At 42.7% G+C, this 25156-nt stretch overlaps 1 protein-coding gene across 1 annotated transcript in view; it reads left to right on the top strand.

Moving 5' to 3' along the window:
• LOC129863862 (cytospin-A-like) overlaps positions 1–19309 on the top strand; it is a 36889-nt gene extending 17580 nt beyond the window's left edge. The window contains exons 9-15 of the mRNA XM_055936202.1: positions 5078–5156; positions 8303–8392; positions 8559–8676; positions 9396–9498; positions 12708–12824; positions 13067–13126; positions 13812–19309. Of these exons, the coding sequence (XP_055792177.1) occupies positions 5078–5156; positions 8303–8392; positions 8559–8676; positions 9396–9498; positions 12708–12824; positions 13067–13126; positions 13812–13901 (657 nt within the window). The 3' untranslated portion in view covers positions 13902–19309. The remainder of the gene's footprint in view (positions 1–5077; positions 5157–8302; positions 8393–8558; positions 8677–9395; positions 9499–12707; positions 12825–13066; positions 13127–13811) is intronic.
• Positions 19310–25156: the final 5847 nt, after the last annotated feature.

Here is a 25156-nt window from a genome sequence, read left to right as displayed (position 1 = left end):
GCATCAAGCTCACTGATGAACTCTCCAAAGGAACCTGGAGGGCGATAAATGATAAGGATGTTAAGCTTGAAAGGGCTGGTAACTGTGACAGCATGGAATTCAAAGGAGGCGATAGACAGATGGGTAAGGGGAGAAAGAGAGAATGACCACTTGGGAGAGATGAGGATCCCGGTGCCACCACCCCGCTGACCAGAAGCTCTCGGGGTGTGCGAGAACACGTGGGCAGACGAGGAGAGAGCAGTAGGAGTAGCAGTGTTATCTGTGGTGATCCATGTTTCCGTCAGTGCCAAGAAGTCGAGGGACTGGAGGGAAGCATAGGCTGAGATGAACTCCGCCTTGTTGGCCGCAGATCGGCAGTTCCAGAGGCTGCCGGAGACCTGGAACTCCACGTGGGTTGTGCGCGCTGGGACCACCAGGTCAGGGTGGCCGCGGCCACGCGGTGTGAAGCGTTTGTATGGATTTTGCTGATCTTTCATCAGAATGTTGAACAAGGTGTCCTCTGTCCAGATGAGTCGTTGTTTGGATTCAGAATGGCAAATTTCCCTCTTCACTTAGCATTGGCACTAGCCGAGTGGCACAAATCTCTCCGACGTAAACACAGTCAGAGGACGGAACACGGCAAAACTCCCGAAAAAAATTCAATAATCTGATTAAACAATATTGAAAAAACATACATTACGATGATATGAAAATTGTCTGTCTTCGGTTGCAACACTCACCACCAAGATCCAAACTGCCTCTGGATGAAATGTTAGTGCAAGAACTGTTTGTCGGGAGCTTAATGATCACCATGTGCAATGCAAAGCGTCGGCTGGAGTGGTGTAAAGCTGGTCATCATTGGACTTTGGCGCTGTGGAAATGCGTTCTCTGGAGTTATAAATCACACTTCACCATCTGTCAGTCCGATGGATGAATCTAGATTTGGCGGATGCCAGGAGAACGCTACCTGCCTGAATGCATAGTGCCGACTGTAAAGTTTGGTGCAAGAGGAATAATGGTGTGGGGCTGTTTTTCATGGTTTGGGCTAGGCTCCTTAGTTCCAGTGGAGGGAAATCTTAACGCTGCAGCATACACTGACATTTTAGACGATTCTGTGCTTCCAACTTTGTGGCAACAGTTTTGTGAAGGCCCTTTCCTGTTTCAGAATAACAATGACCCAGTGCACAAAGCGAGGTCCATACAGAAATGGTTTGTTGATTGGTCTGGATGAACTTGACTGGCCTGCAAAGAGCCCTGACCTCAACCCCAGGAAGAGTATCTGCTGCTTTTACAACAGGCAATGGGGATCGTAATAAAATACCAAATACCCATCGAACACCTTTGGGATGAATTGGAACGCGACTGTGATTGAGCCAGGCCTAATCGCCCAACATCAATACCCGACCTCACTAATGCTCTTGTGGCTGAATGGAAGCAGTCCCTGCAGCAATGTTCCAACAGCTAGAGGAAAGCCTTCCCGGAAGAGTGGAGGCTGTTAGAGCAGCAAAGGGCAACCCAATGACCATGATTTTGGAATGAGATGTTTGACGAGCTGGTGTCTACATACCTTTGGCCATATAGTGTATTATTTAGTATATGTAAAGACAATATTTAAATTGAGAATAGTCTGATGGGTGAGAATATTATCACTTGTGAATGATGCCCAGAGTGTGCAATCAATTTTTTAATCATAGTTTCATGCATCATGTAGCATATGTTTTGCTAAGGTTTGTATCGCAACTAAAGTTGCTCCAAACGTAGCCTAAAGGCCTAGGACCCCTGGAAAGCCCATAGACTACAGAGCCTAGTTAAGTGTTTATTTTTGTGGGAGGTTCTAAAATAATGTAAAGAACAGGTTAAATTGAGGAGTCTGATGTGTGAGAATATTATCAAGTGCTTGTCAAATTTTGAATGAGAGACTGATGGAGTGTGTGCAGCCTGCGCAAGAAACAGAGCAGAGTGCCTGCTCTGAGAGTAGCCTCATGCGACCTTAGGCTATATGTTTTGATCTCTAATACATTCTAATGTTTTTATCACAACTGAAGTTGCATGAATAACTCAATGAATCATATAGGAGGACATGTTTCTTTTGTTAACCGCTCAACACAGAATACCCGCCCACTCCCTCGGAAATCGTTTGGGGAAAAATATCCTTTCTATGTTATTCAGCTATGTTCAATTGTATTATTATTATAAAATAATGCCACAGGAATTATAAGCAAATCTTACCTGCTTATGTGAACTAGTGTAGCCCACCGACATATGGCATAGCCAGGTCAGGACCTAACATAAGGACGACTCAGAATATGCTATTTTGTTCTTCTGAAATAGGCCACATTTTCTTCACATCATAATGTTTCTTTAGACCTGCCTAAAATAAATAATGATTTATTTTGATTGTGTAGGCTATATTATACTGAACAAAAATATAAATGCAACATGAAACAATTTCAACGATATTACTGAGTTAGTTCATATAAAGACATCAGTCAATTGAAATAAATTCATTAGGCACTAATCTATGGATTTCACATGACAGGCCCCCTCACTGGGGAACCAGGCCCAGCCAATTATAATTAGTTTTTCCCCACAAAAGGGCTTTGTTACAGACAGAAATACTCCTCAGTTTCATCAGGCTCCCGAGTGGCGCAGCAGTCTAAGGCACAGCATCTCAGTGAAAGAGGAATCTCGGTGAAAGAGGCGTCACTGCAGTACCTGGTTCGACTCCAGGCTGCATCATATCCGGCCGTGATTGGGAGTCCCGTAGGGCGGTGCACAATTGGCCCAGCATCGTCTGGGTTTGGCCGGGGTAGGCTTCTTAACTGACTTGCCTAGTTAAATAAAGGTTACACATCAACTGTCCAGGTGGCTGGTCTCAGACGATACCACAGGTGAAGAAGCCAGATGTGGAGTTCCTGGGCTGGCGTGGTTACACATGGTCTGCGGTTGTGAGGCCGGTTGGAAGTACTGCCAAATTCTTTAAAATTACATTGAAGGTGGCTTATGGTAGAGAAATGAACATTAAATTCTCTGGCATTCCTGCAGTCAGCATGCCAATTGCACGCTCCCTAAAAACTTCAGACATCTGTGGCATTGTGTTGTGTGACATAATGGGGTTTGTTCATTTTTTGTCCCCTGCACAAGGTGCAACTGTGTAAGGATCATGCTGTTTAATGAGCTTCTTGGTATGATTCTTGGCAAAGGAGAAATGTTCACTAACAGGGATGTAAACACATTTCTGGGATCTTTTATTTCAGCTCATGAAACATGGGACCAACACTTTACATGCTACATTTATATTTTTGTTCAGTATAAATGGAACATCTACTTTAAAAACATCTATTTTAAAAAAGTATAATAAATCCAAAGGTCTACAGCAGTGGCTTGTCGGCTATGCGTGGAAGCCGGAGATGCTAAACATGTTTATGTTAATTGGCAGTCAATTACCGGCAGTTATTTGCATGACAATCACCGGCTGTCATGACCCCCACAGCCCTAGAAAACCGTCTCTTTCCATGACATAGACTGACCAGGTGAAAGCTTTAATCCCTTATTGATGTCACTTGTTAAATCCACTTCAGTCAGTGTAGATGAAGGGGAGGAGAGAGTGAAAGAAGGATTTGTATGTCTTGAGATGTGTATGTGTGCCATTCAGATGGTGAATAGGCAAGACAAAAGATTTGTTTGGATGGGGTATGGAAATAGGTGACAGGCGCACCAGCTTGAGTGTGTCAAGAACTGCAACGCTGCTGAGTTTTACACGCTCAACAGTTTCCCGTGTGTATCAAGAATGATCCACCACCCAAAGGACATCCAGCCAACTTGACACCATTGTGGAAACATGGGTCAGCATCTTTGTGGAATGCTTTCGACACCTTGTAGAGTCCATGCCTTGATGACTTGAGGCTGTTCTGAGGGCAAAAGGGGGTGAAGCTCAATGTTAGGAAGGTGATCCTAATGTTTTGTACACTGTATATTACACAGATATCCAAACTGCACTTTTGTGGAGTTCTTAGTAACTCATAGGAAAAATCTAAATAGACTAATGTCCCTCAGAATTATTTTCAGAAGTTATGTTAAATAATAAATGTTGGATGTATTTAAGGTCAAACTTGGTAGTTATTAGGCTGATGTCTCCTTTTCTATATTTGTGTCGTGTTTCATCATTGGTTTGATTATTTGTGCCAAGTCAGTAATTGCAGGCCTCCTGGAATAGAATGAGTAGTGCAGTGAGTCAGAGAGGACAAAGCAGTGCAGGGGCGTCAAACATCTGGCCCACGGGTAGTTTTGAGTAATAAATCCTATAGTTTCTTGACTGTCCAGCTCGCTAATAATCGCCGACATCAAAGCTAGACAGTCAGAGGGCATCGGAAATTCCAAAAATAATGGATAGAGGACCTTTTTTTTATGCAAATTTTGACGGTGAGGAAATCTAACCAATTTTCAGTCCTGCCATCCGGAACTCGTTGAAGACCCAATGCGGCCCCCGGGGCAAAATGAGTTTAATGCCCCTGAAATAGAGGGAAACGGGCTCAAGTCACTCTGGAAGTGGAAGCACTCTGTGACCTTCATCCTTTTCCACTACACCATGAGTTATCCTAGCCTAGTCCCATCTGTTTAGCCTTTGTCTTGCCAACTCCATCGCTGTCATTGCAAAGCCAACCATATTTGGCGTGACGAGGAGTTGGCATGACAGCACAAACAACATGGATGGCACTCAGGTTAGCGTTATTGCGCTGTGGCTCAAACTAAGCACCAACATCATTACATAATGATGGTACACTTCACCTTAATTAACAAACCCCAAAGTTTACTGATCAATTCATTTATAATTAGTAGGTTTTGTTGATTTTTTTTTTTTTTTTTTTTTTCACTTTGTTGTGGTTTTCATATAAGCCCTTGGACTTTCAACAACTGCACTCTTTAAAAAAATATATATATATTTTTTTTAATCTCTGTTTATCACTTTTCTTTGGTGCGACTAAAATATTAGGAAGTTCATTACTTTGAGTAGTTCAGCTATGCTGTCCTCATTTAATGAAGAATATTGCTGTAAATGCTACTGTGTGTGTCTAATTCTCCTCTGTTGCTGTGTTAGAGGCACACTGCGTCAACCCCCAAACCCCTGTCCTCCATGGTGGATAAAAGGTCCAGCTACACAGACCTCAATATGCCAGGTGGGTACAACAGTCTTCATTCATATCAACTATATTCTGTTGGACAACCGTTATTACTCCAATTAGTCGACTGGTCGATTGTTTGGTCAGTAGGCTGTTGGTCGAGCAAGATAAAAAAAATTGTCGAGCAGTAGCAAATATATAGTACCAGTCAAAGGTTTGTACACCTACTAATTTCAAGGGTTTTTCTTTATTTTTACTATTTTCTACATTGTAGAACAATAGTGAAGACATCAAAACTATGAAATAACACACATGGAATCATGTAGTAACCAAAAAAGTGTTAAACAAATCAAAATATATTTGAGATTCTTCAAAGTAGCCACCCTTTGCCTTAATGACATCTTTGCACACTCTTGGCATTCTCTCAACCAGCTTCATGAGGAATGCTTTTCCAACAGTCTTGAAGTTCCCACATATGCTGAGCACTTGTTGGCTGCTTTTCCTTCACTCTGCGGTCCAACTCATCCCAAACCATCTCAATTGGGTTGAGGTCAGGTGATTGTGGAGGCCAAGTCATCTGATGCAGCACTCCATCACTCTCCTTGGTCAAATAGTCCGTACACAGCCTGGAGGTGTGTTTTGGGTCATTGTCCTGTAGAAAAACAAATGATAGTGGGACTAAGCGCAAACCAGATGGGATGACGTATCGCTGCAAAATGCTGTGGTAGCAATGTTGGTTAAGGCTGCCTTTTTTTAAATTCTAAATAAGTCACAGACAGTGTCACCAGCAACGCACCATCACACCACCTCCGCCATGCTTCATGGTGGGAACCACACATGCAGAGATCATCCGTTCACCTGCTCTGTGGTTAGAACCAAAAATCTCTAATTTGGACTCATCAGACCAAAGGACAGATTTCCACCGGTCTAATGTTCATTGCTCGTGTTTCTTGGCCCAAGCAAGTCTCTTCTTATTATTGGAGTCCTTTAGTAGTGGTTTCTTTGCAGTAATTTTGACCATGAAGGCCTGATTCACACAGTCTCCTCTGAACAGTTGATGTTGAGATGTGTCTGTTACTTGAACTCTGAAGCATTTATCTGGGCTAAAATCTGAGGTTGATAACTCTAATGAACGTATCCTCTGCAGCAGAGGTAACTCTGGGTCTTCCATTCCTGTGGCGGTCCTCATGAGAGCCAGTTTCATCATAGCGCTTGCTGGTTTTTGCGACTGCACTTGTCAAGAAATTTGAAAATTTCTTCATTTTCCAAATTGACTGACCTTCATGTCTCAAAGTAATGATGGACTGTCATTTCTCTTTGCTTATTTGAGCTGTTCTTGCCATAATATGGACTTGGTCTTTTACCAAATAGGGCTATCTTCTGTATACCACCCCTACCTTGTCACAACACAACTGATTGGCTCAAACGCATTAAGAAGGAAAGAAATTCCACAAATTAACTTTTAACAAGGCACACCTGTTAATTGAAATGCATTCCAGGTGACTACCTCATGAAGCTGGTTGAGAGAATGCCAAGAGTGTGCAAAGCTGTCTACATGATTCCAGGATTTCATATGTGTTATTTCATAGTTTTGATGCCTTCACTATTATTCTACAATGTAGAAAATAGTCCAAATAAAAACTCTTAAATGAGTAGGTGTGTCAACTTTTGAAAATGGGCCTACCTGAATAGCCTACAGCACAAATAGTCTACAGCCGTGTCTGTCCCAAGCTCACTGGTGCAGGAAACTCTGAGGCCCAGAATATTTTATACAATGTTGCAAGATTGCTGGAGTCAGCTTCAGGCCTGACCCAAGTTAATAGGTGATATAATGTTTCAAGTTCATCACAGACAGGCCATGTGTAGCCAATGTGATTTGTAGGATGTTAATTTTTATCGGGATATTTTCTACCTGTGGCTGCAATGTTTTTATTTGTTGGCTTTATGTAGGCATTTTTTACATAGTTGGCAAAATAAGTTACTTTTTAGGTTTATCATTTTAATATAGATTTGGATAGAGTTCTGATTAACCACATTACAATGATTTTGAGATATGAAGACGTTATTATAAATGAAATGAAATAAATGTTCATTTGAAAACCATAACTGACACGCAGATGGGTAGAAATGGTAAGATAAATGGTCATTCCACATGAGAAAGGTTGCCGACTCCTGTAGCCTATTACCGGCAACTTCAGGAGAGTAATGGCAGAATCTCCGAAACCCAGCATGTGCGTTTTTAATTGTTTCTCTGGTTATCTTGATGTCTGGCTCTCTTGAATCATTTGTGTTCTATTTCTTCAAACAGTGTGCTTAAAGCATCAGACAAGCTCAATGCATATAGTTGATTTCATTAAAACACAGGGTGTTTTTAATCAAAAATTGAATTGTAATATTTTGACTAATTTGATTGGTCGAAAGAACAGACGACTGCGATTTCGGGCAATCACATGACACTTTAGTCATTTAGTAGATGCTCTTCTCCACTTAGTCAGGGCATTCAACTAGTTTAGTAGGTTTCCTCACTGTGCCGTGACATCTCAGGCGAAGAGCCCCACAAGACTGCCGTCTAGGAGGTATCGCTTGGACAGTGGTGGTTGTAACGTTAGGGCAGTGTGTAGCAGACAGGTAGGGGATTGGATAACTCCGACCCACCAGGACTGTGCGATTGACCTCTATCTTGAGTGTCAGGTGTAATAATGGAAGAAGCCCCCCCATCAGCCCCAGACCCTTAATATTCTTTCATTTTAAAATGAGGTTCATATAGCAGGCAGCCCTCAGTGGGGAGGCCACAGGCACAGACAACAGGGCTTGGTGAAAATGGCATCCTATTCCCTGTATAGTGCATCACTAATGACCAGAGCTCTATAGGCCCTGGTCAAAAGTAGTGCATTTAATAGGGTGCCATTTGTGCTGCGGACCAGGAGAAATAGGAGTGTGCCACGGTGGATTTAGCCCCCCGTTCACACGCTAATTTAGAGCCACCGCTGCTAGCTCAGCTCACACTGTTTTTTCACTAAGCTTGGCACAAAAGCAGCCCACTGCTTTTGTATTTCGGGAAAAAGTCTGCTTGCATTAACAGGTATTAATGAAGGTTTTAACTTGGGCTCTGAAGTTAGATTATTTTACTGGTAGGGCTCTTAGTTCCCCTATGGGTTCATTTAGAGTAATGGGGACTGATGTGTGTTCTCCATCCCCAACAGCAGATCACCTGTTCCGGGCCTCCTCTGGGACCCGCACCCCCTCTGCCCTTCAGAGGGTCCCCAACATGGACTCCTCCAAGTCCCTCTCAGGTGTGTGTTTACGCCACCATATGTACCTGTGTCAGAGGCTGTAAACATAAATCTGTGCCTGTGTGCTCCAAGTGACCTGATTGCGGCTTGATAGTTAAAGTAATATGATTGTGGTACTGATGACACTGTGTTAAGCTACTACTAAAACAGTGACCTGTGTCCCCAGTGTCTCGCAGGAGCAGTGAGGAGCTGAAGAGAGACATGTCTTCCTTAGAGAACACCTCCTCCCCCGCAGCCTCCTCCCCCACCGCCTCAGTCCCCCCTTCCACAAGGGGACGCTTACGGTATGCACCCTCTCGCTCTCTCTCTCTGTCTGTGTGCGTCAGTATCTGTGTAGCGTGCGTGTCACTATCTGTTTGTGTGTGCGTCTGTGTCCCATGGCTCCTCTGCCCTGTAGATGAACAAATAAGTAGATGAGCAAAGTGACAGATTGATTGTCCAGTCTAACAGAGGGACGCAGGGGGCGAAATGGAAATGCCAGGTAATTCGGGAGGCGTTGACTGGAAATCTAATTGGCTGCAACCTGATAACCATATATTGACCGCTGACAACACACACTGCTCTGAATTGCTGAGGGGCTCGACTGAAAGGACAAATTTTCTCCTTTCACTATCTCCCTCTCGTTCCTGAGCTCCATCTCTGTATTCCCCTCTCTCTGAATTATTCAATCTCATGGAGGGATTCTATTGTTCACCATCTTGACATGCTAGTTGGTGAATGCAGGGGGCTGGGAGAGTATAGTTGCATAGGATGAAAGACGACTATAACACGTTGCATTTTTTTGTTTTTCAATGTCCCCCCTGACGTGTTGTAGATGATCATCTTTTGAAAGAGACACGATGAGACTGTTTCCTGGACACAGATAAAGCCCGGTGCTGGAAAAAAAAATAAAGCTCAATGGAGAATCTCCATTAGAAAATGCATTTTAGTCCAAGATCAGGCTTACTCTGTGTCTGTAAAACACCCCTTTGTGTGCTCTTTCATTTCTTCTGTGTGTCCATAGGGAGGGGAGAAAAGACGCCCTGTCTGCACTGGCCAGGGAGTACGGGGGATCCAAGAGGAACGCCCTGCTCAAGTGGTGCCAGAAGAAGACTGAAGGATACCAGGTACTAACTAACAGGGTGGGGAACGGGTCGAGAGTACAGGCTGCCATAAGACACACACGCGTGCATGCACACCCCAACTAGCGCACCGTACTTACTCCATCCCATTGGACAATGCTTTGGTTTCTCAACCGGTTTAGATGCAGGAAAGAATATCAGATCATTACCGTTACTCTGTGTTGATCAATAGAGCCATTGCCTTATTCGCTTTCTCCAATAGCTGCAAACACAGACGGTAAACGCTGTGTTTCCTTCCTGTTCGTTTCCAATCAGAGCCCCTTCTTACTCCTTCCAGGCTTTTAAGATGTTTACCCACCAGGAAGCATTAAGGACTGCCCTGTGTAGTTACCATGGTAGCAGTTAGGCTTTACCCTCTCCAGGAAGTGTGCTAGACTTCACCGACGTCCCGGCCCTTCCTCTGCCCTCTCTCTCCCTTTCGCTGAATCTCTCCACGGCATGGGCTGGGGCACGTTGGTACAAATGGGCATTTTGTGCTACAACAGAGACTACAGTTGTGGCCAAATGTTTTGAGAATGACACAAATATAAATCTTCACAAAGTCTGCTGCCTCAGTTTGTATGATGGCAATTTGCATATACTCCAGAATGTTATGAAGAGTGATCAGATGAATTGCAATTAATTGCAAAGTCCCTCTTTGCCATGCAAATGAACTGAATCCCCCCAAAAAACATTTCCACTGCATTCCAGCCCTGCCACAAAAGGACCAGCTGACATCATGTCAGTGATTCTCTCATTAACACAGGTGTGAGTGTTGACGAGGACAAGGCTGGAGATCACTCTGCCATGCTGATTGAGTTCGAATAACAGACTGGAAGCTTCAAAAGGAGGGTAGTGCTTGGAATCATTGTTCTTCCTCTGTCAACCATGGTTACCTGCAAGGAAACACGTGCCGTCATCATTACTTTGCACAAAAATGGCTTCACAGGCAAGAATATTGCTGCCAGTAAGATTGCACCTAAATCAACCATTTATCGGATCATCAAGAACTTCAAGGAGAGTGGTTCAATTGTTGTGAAGAAGGCTTCAGGGCACCCAAGAAAGTCCAGCAAGCGCCAGGACCGTCTCCTAAAGTTGATTCAGCTGCGGGATCGGGGCACCACCAGTATAGAGCTTGCTCAGGAATGGCAGCAGGCAGATGTGAGTGCATCTGCACACAGTGAGGCGAAGACTTTTGGAGGATGGCCTGTTGTCAAGAAGGGCAACAAAGAAGCCACTTCTCTCCAGGAAAAACATCAGGGACAAACGGATATTCTGCAAAAGGTACAGGAATTGGACTGCTGAGGACTGGGTAAAGTAATTTTCTCTGAGTCCCCTTTCCGATTGTTTGGGGCATCCGGAAAAAAGCTTGTCCGGAGAAGACAACGTGAGCGCTACCATCAGTCCTGTGTCATGCCAACAGTAACGCATCCTGAGACCATGTGTGGGGTTGCTTCTCAGCCAAGGGAGTGGGCTCACACAATTTTGCCCAAGAACACAGCCATGAATAAAGAATGGTACCAACACATCCTCCGAGAGCAACTTCTCCCAACCATCCAGGAACAGTTTGGTGATGAACAATGCCTTTTCCAGCATGATGGAGCACCTTGCCAAAAGGCAAAATTGATAACTAAGTGGCTCGGGGAACAAAACATCAGTATTTTGTCGATGGCCAGGAAACTCCCCAGACCTTAATCACATTGAGAACTTGTGGTCAATCCTCAAGAGGCGGGTGGACAAACAAAAACCCACAAATTCTGACAAACTCCAAGAATTGATAATGCAAGAATGGGCTGCCATCAGTTAGGATGTGGCCCAGAAGTTAATTGACAGCATGCCAGGGCGGATTGCAGAGGTCTTGAAAAAGAAGAGTCAACACTGCAGATATTGACTCTTTGTATCAACTTCATGTAATTGTCAATAAAAGCCTTTGACACTTATGAAATGCCTGTAATTATACTTCAGTGTTCCATAGTAACATCTGACAAAAATATCTAATGACACTGAAGCAGCAAACTTTGTGAAAATTAATATTTGTCCACGACTGTATAAACCTCTTTTTTTGGGGCGGGCCCTACGGAGTTGCCCACGAGTTCTTAGCTGTTCAGTCTGGGAAATGGAATGACAAGGCCTTTGCTACAATGCTAAATAGCCTCTCTAGTTTGTATTTTCTATTGGTCCCCTGGCTCCCTTCTAAGTTGTAAATTTTCTCTCCACAAACAGTGTTCTCTCTTGTTCTCTTTTATATATACGGTATATAGGCCTATGTGGCATTGTTTTCATGAGGCCCATAGTTAATGTGTTCATTACCCGTGCTCTGTTGCTGCTCGGAGTGCTTTGTGCCAGTTGACTCACTCACTGCCATGCTCACTGTAAACACACTGCTACCAGCCAAGCCTTTCCTAACGTAGCTCAGCCCTGTTTTTCCACAGATTATACTTTAATGCTCTCTGCTGGGATCCTCCTTTCGCTTGAACTCTACTATGCATCGTTGCTTCATATACTCCTCTGGTAAAGGGGATGCATAGAGAATACATGCCTTTTTGTGTGGGGGAAGGTTCCGAGGAAAAGACGAGTTGGAAAAGCTACGCAACCAGTGTGACTCACCATAGTGCGTGACTAGAGTGCCTTTGTCCGCAGCATGTGTAGTCCTGGTTAACACCAATGAGACGGGTGCTGTGATCCCGGAGAGCCAGTGAATTGGGTTCCCACAGAGAGCAGTGACGCCTATTGGCTGAGTAAGCAGGCACCCCCTTCCTCTTCCATGCTCCACACTGCGGTGTCCCTTGTGTAATGGCGCCCTGGTATCTGTACCATTTTCTTCTCCCCATGTCCCTTGACACGCAACATCTCTGATAACTGACAAAGGTTCCCTGTGACCCTTAGAAGACATATGAGGGCTGTTTTGCTGTAGACAGGGTATGCGTCCCAAATGGCACCCTATTCCCTATATCGTGCACTACTTTTGACCAGGGCTCATTGGGCACGCAGAAGGGGGTGGCGGAAGGTTAAAGTCAAACTCTCTCGCTCGAGTGCAAGGCAGTGTGAAGAAACACGAGTGTGCTAAAACATGTTCCTTCTTCCACTTCCCTTGAAAGACACAGTTTGCGTAATCTACGGTTGTTGCTGGTGGTTTGGGATGACATGGTCAAACATAAGGATAGCCTATGGCTGGGGTTTTATTGATCCCTTACTGATATGCTCCTTCTCTGCAGAACATTGACATCACCAACTTCAGCAGCAGCTGGAACGACGGGCTGGCCTTCTGTGCTGTTCTCCACACCTACCTGCCTGCCCACATCCCCTACCTGGAGCTCTCCAGCCAGGACAAGGTGAGATGGAGGCTCCCACTGTCAACTAAGGCAGTCATGGTGGAGTCCCTGGACACAGATTAAGTCTAATCGTGGACTTAAAAAAATTTAATGGATATTCTCCATTGAGCTTGCTTTATAGTCCATAGCTAGGCTTAATCTGTGTCCAGGAATCTGCCCCGACGAGTGTTTGGAAATTTGTGTCATGTACGCACTTTGTTGTTCGTTCATCAAAAACGTTTATTTTCTCACTTTTCTTTCAGAAGGAGAATTTCACACTGGCTTTCCAGGCCGCGGAAAGTGTCGGGATCAAGTCCACGTTGGTAGGTGTCCAAGCTAAAAGGAACCTAGGACGGCTCCACCATTTGAACGAAAGGATATTTGACTACCACTAAAAGCGTAGAATGAAATGAGTGAGATGCTTTATTTTAGAGGGGTGAGAGAGACATTCCATGTAACTTCCTCCCCTTTGTAAGGCTTGACTGGGCAACAGAAAGACGGGGCTGATGTATAGTTGCACCTACAGCAGCAATGCACACCAACGTCACATAGTTTGGCCGGCTGTAGCCTGTGAGGCCTTAAAAGATGTGTTCATGTCAATAGCAAGCAGCTCCAGTTTATTTAGGAGCGGTGTCACACCAAGGCCAGTTGACTTCATCATAACAAGAGACAGGCTGGGTGACCCACTGTTTTCCCCAATACACACCCCAGAGAGCCGACAGAGGGGGAGGAGATTTGCTATTAAAACAATAGACACACTCTCTGTGTTCTTGACAATTATATGACCATTTAGATATTAAGTAGAGGCAGGAACACCTCTCAATCTTTCTCTGGTGGAAGGTATTGTGACTTCTTACTCTTAGGCCAAACGAGGAGTGCTTGCTTATTCCTCACCATCTCTTACTCAGAGAATATTCTGCACGTACAATTTGCAGCGAAAGAAACTATGCAGTGTGTTACGCATTTTTATTGCAACCCATATTATCTCTCTCTGACTCACTCTCTCAGGACATTGGAGAGATGGTGTACACAGAGAGGCCTGACTGGCAGAGTGTGATGACCTACGTCACGGCCATCTACAAGTACTTTGAGACGTGACCCGTCTTCAAGCCTGAACACCTCGCTGCCCCGCACACCCCAGACCACATTTCGAGCAAGGGCTGTCATCACAACACTGGACAACCTTAGAGCAACATCAGCTAATGCTACCTGCTAAGACTTCTGGGACCCTGAGTTCTACATTTTAAGCGCTATCGCTTAACTCCATCCAATATGTTCCATGTGTACGCTGCAATGTTCTACAAATTCTTGTCTTGGGACGCTCATGTGGTTTCTCAGCTAGACTGAAACCCTCGAAGACTATGCTATGGATAGACCGAGGCCCTGGGTATTGGACAATGTGTTGACCAGGCCCCCATCTGTCGTTCAACTTCCCTTGGATCAGTGACTTCCTGTATACTCAAGTCTTTTGACCTCTTGACTCCAGCCCTATGTGAACTCTGCGCTGTCTGCAGTAGCCTATAATAACACCATGATCACCTCCAACACTACACTTCAAGTTAGGTAGTACATGTTTAGCGAGCTGAAAAATAATGTGGGTATGGGTTTTGGATTTGGAATACTGCAGAGAACAGGACAGCGTTTTAAAAATAGTTTTGCCCATTTTGTCCGAGCAATGACTTTAATGGTAAGTGTGCCTTACCTGTCCAGCTTAACTGTCACGGTAGGTGTTTTAGCACAATGCTTTGCTGTGATATATATATATTCCAAAGAGATAATGTACAGGTTTGGCAGATGAAGATATCTTGAACTTCACAATAATCAGTGCCATGTTAGTCTCTTGTTTGTCATAATTGGCCAATACAATAAGCATTGACCATTAGTAACAGAAGTCAATTGCATTGAAGTCTTTTACACCATTTACATTTTGTTATTTTTATCAGTCTAGCAGTCTGTTGTGTCAACTCTACGAAACTAATGGTTGGCCATCATGGCCAGTCTCTGGGTGTATAGTGAGGTCAGTTGCCCTGTAGCACACCAATCCATAAATAGGCTGAACAACACAGGGAGCTGACCTGATAAGCTAACAGTTATGTCATTACGGTAAAGCCACAAATCCTCACTGATTTCAAAGCACAACGAGGGGAGGGGAGGCTCTTTACTCAAATGGAATGTGTTTAAACCTTCATCAATGCCATGAAAAACACTTTGAAGGTTTCAAAGGGTGATTCCTCATGAAACCAGGACAAGAAAATAGACTGATTTTGGGGATTTTCATGACATGTAATCCATAGAATGGTCCTTTGGAGGAATGATTGTTGACATACATTTGGAAAGTATTATGACCCCTTCACTTTTTACACATTTTGTTATGTTACAGCCTTATTCTAAAATTGATTTAAATAGTTATTTTTTTCTACACACAATATTCCATAATTACAATGCAAAAACTGGTTTTTGCTAATTTATTAAAAATAAAAACTAATCACATTTACAGAAGTATTCAGACCTTTACTCTGTTGAAGCACGTTTGGCAGCGATTACAGCCTTGAATCTTCTTGTGTATGATTCTACAAGCTTGGCACACCTGTATTTAGGGAGTTTCTCCCATTCTTCTCTGCAGATCCTCTCAAGCTCTGTCAAGTTGGATGGGGAGCATCGCTGCCCAGCTATTTTCAGGTCTGTCCAGAGATGTTCGATCGGGTTTAAGTCCGGGCTCTGGCTGGGCCATCAAATGACATTCAGAGACTTGTCCCAAAGCCTCGATTACAATCCTGTCTCGGAGGTCTACGGACAATTCCCTCGACCTCATGGCTTGGTGTTTGCTCTGACATGCACTGTCAACTGTGGGACCTTAAATTGTGTCCCTTTCCAAATCATGTCCCATCAATTTAATTTACCACAGGTGGACTCCAAGTTGTAGAAACATCTCAAGGATAATCAATGGAAACAGGATGCACCTGAGCTTAATTTCGAGTTTCATAGCAAAGGGTCTGAATACTTATGTAAAAGTAGGTATTTCTGTTTTATTTATTTTTATAAATTAGCAAAAATGTCTAAACTTGTTTTCGCTTTGTCATTATGGGGTAATTGTGTGTAGATTTCTGAGGATAGTTTTATTTTATCCATTTTATAAAGGTAACTTAACAAAATGTTGGAAGTCAAGGGGTCTGAATACTTTCCGAAGGCCCTGTGTGTCATTTAGTATCTAAAAGCATAATTGAGAAATAATTAATCAAAGTTGGCCTATTTCTGACATTTTGGCCTTACCCAGGCCTCCTCCAAGACTCCATGATGTTTACCGCTTGCTCTGTAATATGAGTAGTATTTTTTTATTTATTTTTTATTCTTACATTATTTATGAATATTGAAAAATATAAACATGAATATTGAAAATATAAAAAATTTGATTTGCCTATCACATGGACATTTCAAAGTTCCAGAGTAGGATTGCTGCTACTTTTAGAGTTGCAGGATGTTCAATGATACAAGTAAAAGGAGGGCTGTGATTGGTTACATTGCCTACTATGCCAATGTCTTTGTATAAAATGGGCCATTACATTTTTATATTTGTTTTATATTAATTAAATTAAGAAAATTGTTATTGAAATCAAAACACATTTCAGAGCAAGCGGTATTTTTTTTTTAACATTTGTTTAACTAGGCAAGTCAGTTAAGAACAAATTCTTATTTACAATGCCGACCTACACCGGCCAAACCCGGACGATGCTGGGCCAATTGTGCGCCGCCCTATGGGACTCCCAACCATGGCCGGTTGTGATACAGTGGTAAAGCTTTTATATGACACACATTTTTGCTTTGTGTCGCCTACATATGAAACATTATGGAGTCTTAAAAGAGGCCTGCCTGGGTAAGGCTAAAATGCGAACTTTGATAAATGATTTCTCGATTATACTTCTAGAATAAATTTCATGAAAATCCCCCAAAAATCATTATAGCTTTTTGTCCTGTTGGAAAGTGTACAACTGTCTGTGTGTGTCTGTTTGTTTGTAGTTTACATACACCTTAGCCAAATACATTTAAATGGAGTTTTACACAATTCCTGACACTTAATCCTAGTAAAAATTCCCTCTTAGGTCAGTTAGGATCACCACTTTTTAAGAATGTGAAATGTCAGAATAATAGTAGAGAATTATTTATTTCAGCTTTTATTTCTTTCATCACATTCCCAGTGGGTCAGAAGTTTACATACTCTCAATTAGTATTTGGTAGCATTGCCTTTAAATTGCTTAACTTTGATTAAACGTTTCGGGTAGCCTTCCACAAGCTTCCCACAATAAGTTGGGTGAATTTTGGCCCATTCCTCCTGACAGAGCTGGTGTAACTGAGTCAGGTTTGTAGGCCTCCTTCCTTGCACACGCTTTTTCAGTTCTGCCCACAAATTTTCTATAGGATTGAGGTCAGGGCTTTGTGATGGCCACTCCAATACCTTGACTTTGTGGTCCTTAAGCCATTTTGCTACAACTTTGGAAGTTTGCTTGGTGTCATTGTCCATTTGGAAGACCCATTTGCGACCAAGCTTTAACTTCCTGACTGATGTGTTGAGATGTTGCTTCAATATATCCACATCATTTTCCACCGTCATGATGCCATCTATTTTGTGAAGTGCACCAGTCTCTCCTGCAGCAAAGCACCCCCACAACATGATGCTGCCACCCCCGTGCTTCTTGGTTGGGATGGTGTTCTTCGGCTTGCAAGCATCCCCTTTTTTTCTCCAAACATAACAATGGTCATTATGGCCAAACGGTTCTATTTTTGTTTCATCAGACTAGAGGACATTTCTCCAAAAAGTACGATCTTTGTCCCCATGTGCAGTTGCAAACCGTAGTCTGGCTTTTTTATGGCGGTTTTGGAGCAGTGGCTTCTTCCTTGCTGAGTGGCCTTTCAGGTTATGTCGATATAGGACTTGTTTTACTGTGGATATAGATACTTTTATACCCGTTTCCTCCAGCATCTTCAGAAGGTCCTTTGCTGCTGTTCTGGAATTGATTTGCACTTTTCGTACCAAAGTACATTTTTCTCTAGGAGACAGAACGCTTCTCCTTCCTGAGCGGTGTGACGGCTGCGTTGTCCCATGGTGTTTATACTTGCGTACTATTGTTTGTACAGATGAACGTTGTACCTTCAGGCGTTTAGAAATTGCTCCCAAGGATGAGCCAGACTTGTGGAGGTCTACCATTATTTTTCTGAGGTCTTGGCTGATTTCTTTTGATTTTCCAATGATGTCAAGCAAAAATCCACTGAGTTTGAAGGTAGGCCTTGAAATACATCCACAGGTATACCTCCAATTGACTCAGGCTAATTGACATAATTTATCAGAAGCTTCTAAAGCCATGACATTTTCTGGAATTTCCCAAGCTGTTTAAGGGCACAGTCAACTTAGTGTATGTAAACTTCTGACCCACTGGAATTGTGATACAGTGAAATAATCTGTCTGTAAACAATTGTTAGAAAAATTACTTGTCACACATAAAGTAGATGTCCTAACCGACTTACCAAAACTATAGTTTGTTTACAAGACATTTGTGGAGTGGTTGAAAAATGAGTTTTAATGACTCCAAACTAAGTGTATGTAAACTTCTGACTTCAACTCTATGTGTGTGTGTGAGAACTTGTGAGTGGTGTTTTTGGTACATTGCAATAGTCTCCTTATCCTAAGATTCCATGTGAATAATTCACAACATTCTGTTGTTGCTCATAAAGGCGTCTGATAAGGTTGCCTCACTTGCCTCTGCTAAGATGAGCTACACAAATTGAATAGGTACTGGTCATTGCCAGGATTCAATGATTATATATATATATATATATATATATGTTACCAGTCAAAGGTTTGGACACACCTACTCATTCAAGGGTTTTTCTTTATTTGTACTATTTTCTACATTGTAGAATAATAGTGGTCAAATAGCCCTTACACAGCCTGGAGGTGTGTTGGGTCATTGTCCTGTTGAAAAACGAATTATAGTCCCACTCAGTGCAAACCAGATGGGAAGGCGTATTACTGCAAATGTTGTGGTAGCTATGCTGGTTAAGTTTTCCTTGAATCTAAAAAAAATCACGACAGGATCACCAGGAAAGCACCATCACACCTCCTCCTCCATGCTTCAAAGGCACACCTGTTAATTGAAATACATTCCAGCTGACTACCTCATGAAGCTGGTTGAGAGAATGCCAAGGGTCTGAAAAGCTGTCAAGGCAAAGTGTGGCAACTTTGAAGAATCTCAAATATAAAATGTGTTTTGACATGTTTAACATTTTTGTTTGTTACTACATGATTCCATATGTGTTATTTCATAGTGAAGATATCTAAACTATCATTCTACAATGTATAAAATAGTACAAATAAAGAAAAACCCTTGAATGAGTAAGTGTGTCCAAACCTTTGACTGGTAGTGTGTATATATGTGTCCACATTTTTCACAGGTGAACTGGTTTATTCTCTTTTTGAATTTGCCTATAAATAAACTGCCCCTCTGTTCACATTGTCATAGTCAAATGAAGTAAGATATTTGATATCTTCATGGTTGAAAGGTGCCCATCTGATGTCAGTGAAATAGATCAACACTGTTGTGCAGGGTCTTACCAGTGGTTACAATTTCCATTTACTTGTAAATTATTCTTTTTGTTGACATTTAGAAAGTTTGCATTAAATACTGCGGTGTGTTTCCAGTGGCGGTTCTAGGCCATTTCAACTGGGGGGGGGGGCCAAGCTGGGCCCAGTTGTACTGTTAGAGGGGCCAGTTACATTAGACGTTATTGTTGTCATATCGTTTTCTTCACTGCATTGCAGGCATTAGCAGGCAAAAGACCATGTTCATAATCATCATCGTTGCCACTGTCTAATAACGGATGTGAATGTAAAAAAAGAACGATAGCAAAAATGTGTTCTGTAAAAATGATTTCATACTCCACATTTAGGGGGGCCACAAGTGGGTCCAAAATTGTTACAGAGGCACTGCCCCCCCCCCCCCCCCCCCCCCCCCAGAACCGCCACTGTGTGTTTCCTTTGAACTATTTTGTCGCTAAAAAAACAGCTGGATGTAACGACATCACTCACAAACCTGGTGTGAATAAAAAAGTGATTGAAGTATTTTCATTAACCATTTCGGCAAATTGTGCATTAATAAATTGCTGACATCCTGTATGTCCTCCCATCTATCTGTTTCATGTCTCAGGTAGCCCGCAAAAGCCAGCATGGATAGAATGCACAATTCGTGCCATGGTGAAACTTGCGCTCCTGTAGTCTAGATCTGAAATAATTGGATCGTGAAACTTGCATCCAGCCAACCAGAAAAGCAAGGCGATTAAGACTATCCTTGTTCTGCAAAGAAACATTTAGATGTTAATGTGTTAGATGTAAAAAAATATATATATAATAATAGGTTTAGCAAGCAGTAGGTATTTAGAATTAGATGTGGAGTGGAGCTTTATAATAACGTGATGACATCACGTGCCCCGCGTACCTTCAAATTTATTCGGCAATCATTTTATTTATTTTTTAAACACTGTTTCCATAATTTTTCGCGATGAAGAAAGTTAGACAAAATAAAAAATCCACCTATGCCGAACGGATACAAAATGTGTCGATTTTTAGAACATTTCTCCTGTAATTGCCGTTTCTATTTTTTAGTTCTTGCGACATTGCTTTTATCGAATAAACCTTGATAAATGAAAACCTGGTCTAATGACATCTGATGCCTCACACTGACCACTGTGGTCATGTGTTGGTTTCTGGTTTCTACAGTTCCTGGTTTGCAAATTTTCATGCGTTATCTGAAGAAATGGACTGGCTAATAAGAGCAATCGGCTACATGACAAAGGTCACTGATGTCTCGCTGAAATAGAAATTAGATTGAAAATAGGGTGAGCATAGCCAGAGCATGTTATGTGCTGTGTGGAGAACACTTTATAAAGTAAAAAGTTGTTCAATTTATCAGTCCGTCATAGCTAACAGTCAACAGGATGCCAATGTCGTCCTATTTCCTTCCCCCTCTCCTTTTTATAGCGCCACTCTTCACTCAATGATTTAAGGGACTTGGGCTCGTTGATGTTTGAACCATAGAGATAGATAGAGGGCTAGTACCTAAAAGCCTGTTTTATCATGGGCAGCGCCATTGACGACTTAAAAATATATATATATTTGTCAACTGGGTGGGACTTCCTATAGGTTAAGGAAGGATCACACAATTCCATCCAGGTCACCAGGAGGGCTCAGCCAATTAATTATACTAGTTTGGAAACGTTCCATAACTGCAGGTCACAGACGCCACAATAGGGCAGATACAATAATGTGATGTCTATCTAAGTCTATGGTTTGAGCCTATGGGCACGATGTATTTTTGTTGGCATGTACCAGTAAAAACTCCAACTACTTACAGTATGTATCAGAGGACCATTCAATTAATAGCATTCTGAAGTACAAACTGGGTTGATTTAACAGGTCTTTGAAGTCCTCAATGTAACGTTAACACTACAAGACCGTTTAACTTATTATGAAATTACAAAAAGCTTTGTTAAATTTGATGAATGAGGCTGAGAAGTAGATTTAACGAAAAATGTATGTATTATGTTTTTTATCCACTTGTGTGTGTTTGCAAGCTAATATCTATAAGCAATACAATTATGACAGCAGTTGAGGACAATGATTAACTTAAATCACCTGTTCTTATTATTTTATTACCTGTCTGTAGTGCCATACACCTCATCAGCAAGCTATTTTATTTCCCCATTTCTACAAAACTAACACACTGAAATTACATGGCTTACAGGCTTATTTTTATTTATTTATTTTACCGACTTTCTTAAAAATGTAAGCTATAATTGAATTCTTGGCCCACTTTCCTTCGCTCCACTGCAGAATAGAACACTAGATATGACTCCAAAGACACTACAGACAGTAGATGGAAACTAAGTGGTTCTGCTGATAAAAGGAAAGTGTCATCCTCTCCACCAACATCCCTCAACATGGGTTGTTTGTGTGGGCTAGACCCTGAGCTTCTCTCATCAGCCTCGCAAGGAAATGGTTTGTGAATGTGTTGCTGCCTGAAGGTTTTTGTCAACACTCTTGTAACAAGATTGCAGTCACCATGGTGCACAATTTGACACCTCTTTTGTTGTCTGTTTATTTAAATTCCATAGCCGAATTATAGTCAAATCAAAGCAGGTTGGCAAATATCCTTTCCGTAGACTAAATTTTGTGACATCTCCTTTTAAATCCTCATTGGGCCAATGTGAGACACAGGTCTCCTAAGGTACATATCCCAACCAGAAGCAATGGATTACAGGCAACATTCGCACTGAGCTAAAGGCTAGAGCTGCCCGCTTTCAAGGAGCGGGACTCTAACCCGGAAGCTTATAAGAAATCCTGCTACGACCTCCAACGAACCATCAAACAGCCAAAGTGTCAATACATGACCAAGATCGAATCCCACTACACTGGCTCTAACGCTCGTCAGATGTGGCAGGGCTTGCAAACTATCACAGATTACAAAGGGAAACCCAGCCACGAGCTGTCCAATGACACAAGCCTACCAGACGAGCTAAATACCTTCTATGCTCACTTCGAGGCTAGCATCACTGAACCAGGAATGAGAGCACCAGCTGTTCTGGATGACTGTGTGGACACACTCCATAGCCGATGTGAGACTTCACTGACATATTCAACCTCTCCCTGACCCAGTTTGTAATACCTTCATGTTTCAAGCAGACCACTGCAGTAGCGGTGTGTGGGTAAAATCACTGGGGAAGCCAAGCCAGAAAAAAAGGAATATTTTATTACAACCTATGTGTTGTGATAATTGCATTGTTTGCTCTATAACCTTTTAGTTTATATGCCTTGAGACCATGAAATATTTTAATTTTACCTTTATTTAACTAGGCAAGTCAGTTAAGAAAAAATTATTATAATTTTCAATGACAGCCTAGGAATAGTGGGTTAACTGCCTTGTTCAGGGCAGAACGACAGATTTGTACCTTGTCAGCTCGGGGATTTGAACTTGCAACCTTTCGGTTATTAGCCCAACACTCTAACAACTAGGCTACCTGCTGCCCCCAGGATACCCTACGCCTAAGGCCGAGACAATAAGAAGACACAGTGGCAGAATAAATTCAACCACACCTTTGTTTCATCACAAAACCGGAAAGCAACCTCTGTCCGGTGAAGTCCACAGTGCATATTGCATGTACAGTAACAAACAGTTACATGACCTACAGTATGATCAAGCACATTAAAGTTTCCATAATTTTCAGACTACTAAACAACTATTGATTTAGAACCACAGAGTTACCGCAAGTTGCAAAGAAAACAGGAGCTGCCTCCACTATTCCAGCACCATTTCAACTTCACCATTTCAACATCATTAAATCACCTCTGCTTAGTCTAGTACAGTGACAACTAAAAAATACCATACAGTACACGCTTGTATTTTTTGTTGTCCTAGGCTACCTGGGTAAAATGCTTCCTCACTAGCTTAACTACCTTTCATGGGCAACGTTAGCTAGCTACATATTAAACTTTCATTCCCTCAGTCCAGGGGCACAATGTATGAATTTATGGTTGTATCAGAATCGCTGCTATAACCATTGGCCAGTACAGAGAATGAAGTAAAACCAGAAGTCCAAATCCCTATCTCTATTCATGGCTAATCTAGGAAATGGCCAATTTTAACTAGCTAGCCACCAGAGGACAGCAACACAATGAGATGCAACAATTGAAGTTGTTTCTGTTAATTACGTATTTCTCTTGATGCGATGTGATAGGAGAGAAGCCAAATCCAAACTGGCTTCCCTTAACATTTCCTTTGGTGCACCAGGACCATTCACAGTTGAGCTCACTCAGTTTAGCTCAACACTGATTGGCTATTCTTTTATACTTTTTTTATCAAGGGAGGCAAAATGATCGCTGGCTTCCCTTGCAGTCAATGCTATGGGTGGCAACAACGTCATACTCTCTTTGACCAGACAGTATCAGATAGATGGCCTACACATACAAAGACAGAGGGGTGCTGTTTCGCTTGCTCGGATGCTTTCTCCGATGAGATATAGTCTCTTGTGAATTAAAGGAAAATTATGAAAACACAGAGAGACGAAAGACAAATTTTATATATATTTTTTTTAATGTCTTGGTTAATGTTTTGGGGAAGCATGGCTTCCCTTGGCACCCATGAATACACGCCACTGAGACCACCATAGCCCCTGTGCCCAAGAACGCCAAGGTAACCTGTCTAAATGACTACATCTGTACCCATGAAATGCTTTGAAAGTCTGGTCATGGCTCACATCTTCATCCCAAACACCCTGGACCCACTCCAATTTGCATAGCTGTAGTCAATGAACAGCATTGCATTCAGCTCAGCGTTCAACACTACAGTGTCCTCCAAGCTCATCACTAAGGTAAGGACCCTGGGATTAAACACCTCCCTCTGCAACTGGATCCTGGATGGGCCGCCCCCAGGTGGTGGGGGTAGGCAACAACACATCTGCCACTCTGACCCTCAACACGGGGGCCCTTCAGGGGTACGTGCTTAGTCCCTTCCTGTACTCCCTGTTCACCCCCGACTGCGTGGCCGTGCACGACTCCAAAACCATCATTAAGTTTGCAGATGACACGACGGTGGTAGCCCTGATCACCGACAACGATGAGACAGCTTACACGGAGGAGGTCAGAGACTTGGCAGTGTGGTGCTAGGACAACAATCTCTCCCTCAACATCAGCAAGACTAAGGAGCTGATCGTGGACTACAGGAAACGGAGGGCCGAGCACACCCCCACCCACATCGACAGGGCTGCAGTGGAGCAGGTCGAGAGCTTCAAGTTCCTCTGTGTCCACACCACAAAGGAATGATCATGGTCCACACACACACACCAACACAGCCGTAAAGAGGGCATGACAACACCTCTTCCCCCTCAGGAGACTGAAAAGATTCAGCATGGGCCCTCAGATCCTCAAAAAGTTCTACAGTTGCACCATTGAGAGGATTCTGACCGGCTGCATCAGCGCTTGTCTTGGCATCTGACCGCAAGGCACTGCAGAGGGTAGTGCGTACTGCCCAGCACATCACAGAGGCCAAACTCCTTGCCATCCAGGACCTCTATAACAGGCAGTGTTAGAGGAAGGCCCTAGAAATTGTCAAAGACTCCAGCTGCTACCACACCGCAAGCAGTACAGTGATCCCTCGCCACTTCGCGGTTCACTTATCGCGGATTCGCTATTTCGCGGATTTTCATAATGCAATTATTTTTTTTTTTGGTGCATTGTGCTCTGCATTCTGATTCGCTAAAAACTCACTCCCGCTTCTTGTATCAAAACATGCTACGAATTGTGCTATCATTTT

This window comes from Salvelinus fontinalis, chromosome 10 (assembly GCF_029448725.1).
Source record: "Salvelinus fontinalis isolate EN_2023a chromosome 10, ASM2944872v1, whole genome shotgun sequence".
Classification (NCBI taxonomy): domain Eukaryota; kingdom Metazoa; phylum Chordata; class Actinopteri; order Salmoniformes; family Salmonidae; genus Salvelinus; species Salvelinus fontinalis.
This window is presented reverse-complemented; position numbering and strand designations above follow the sequence as displayed.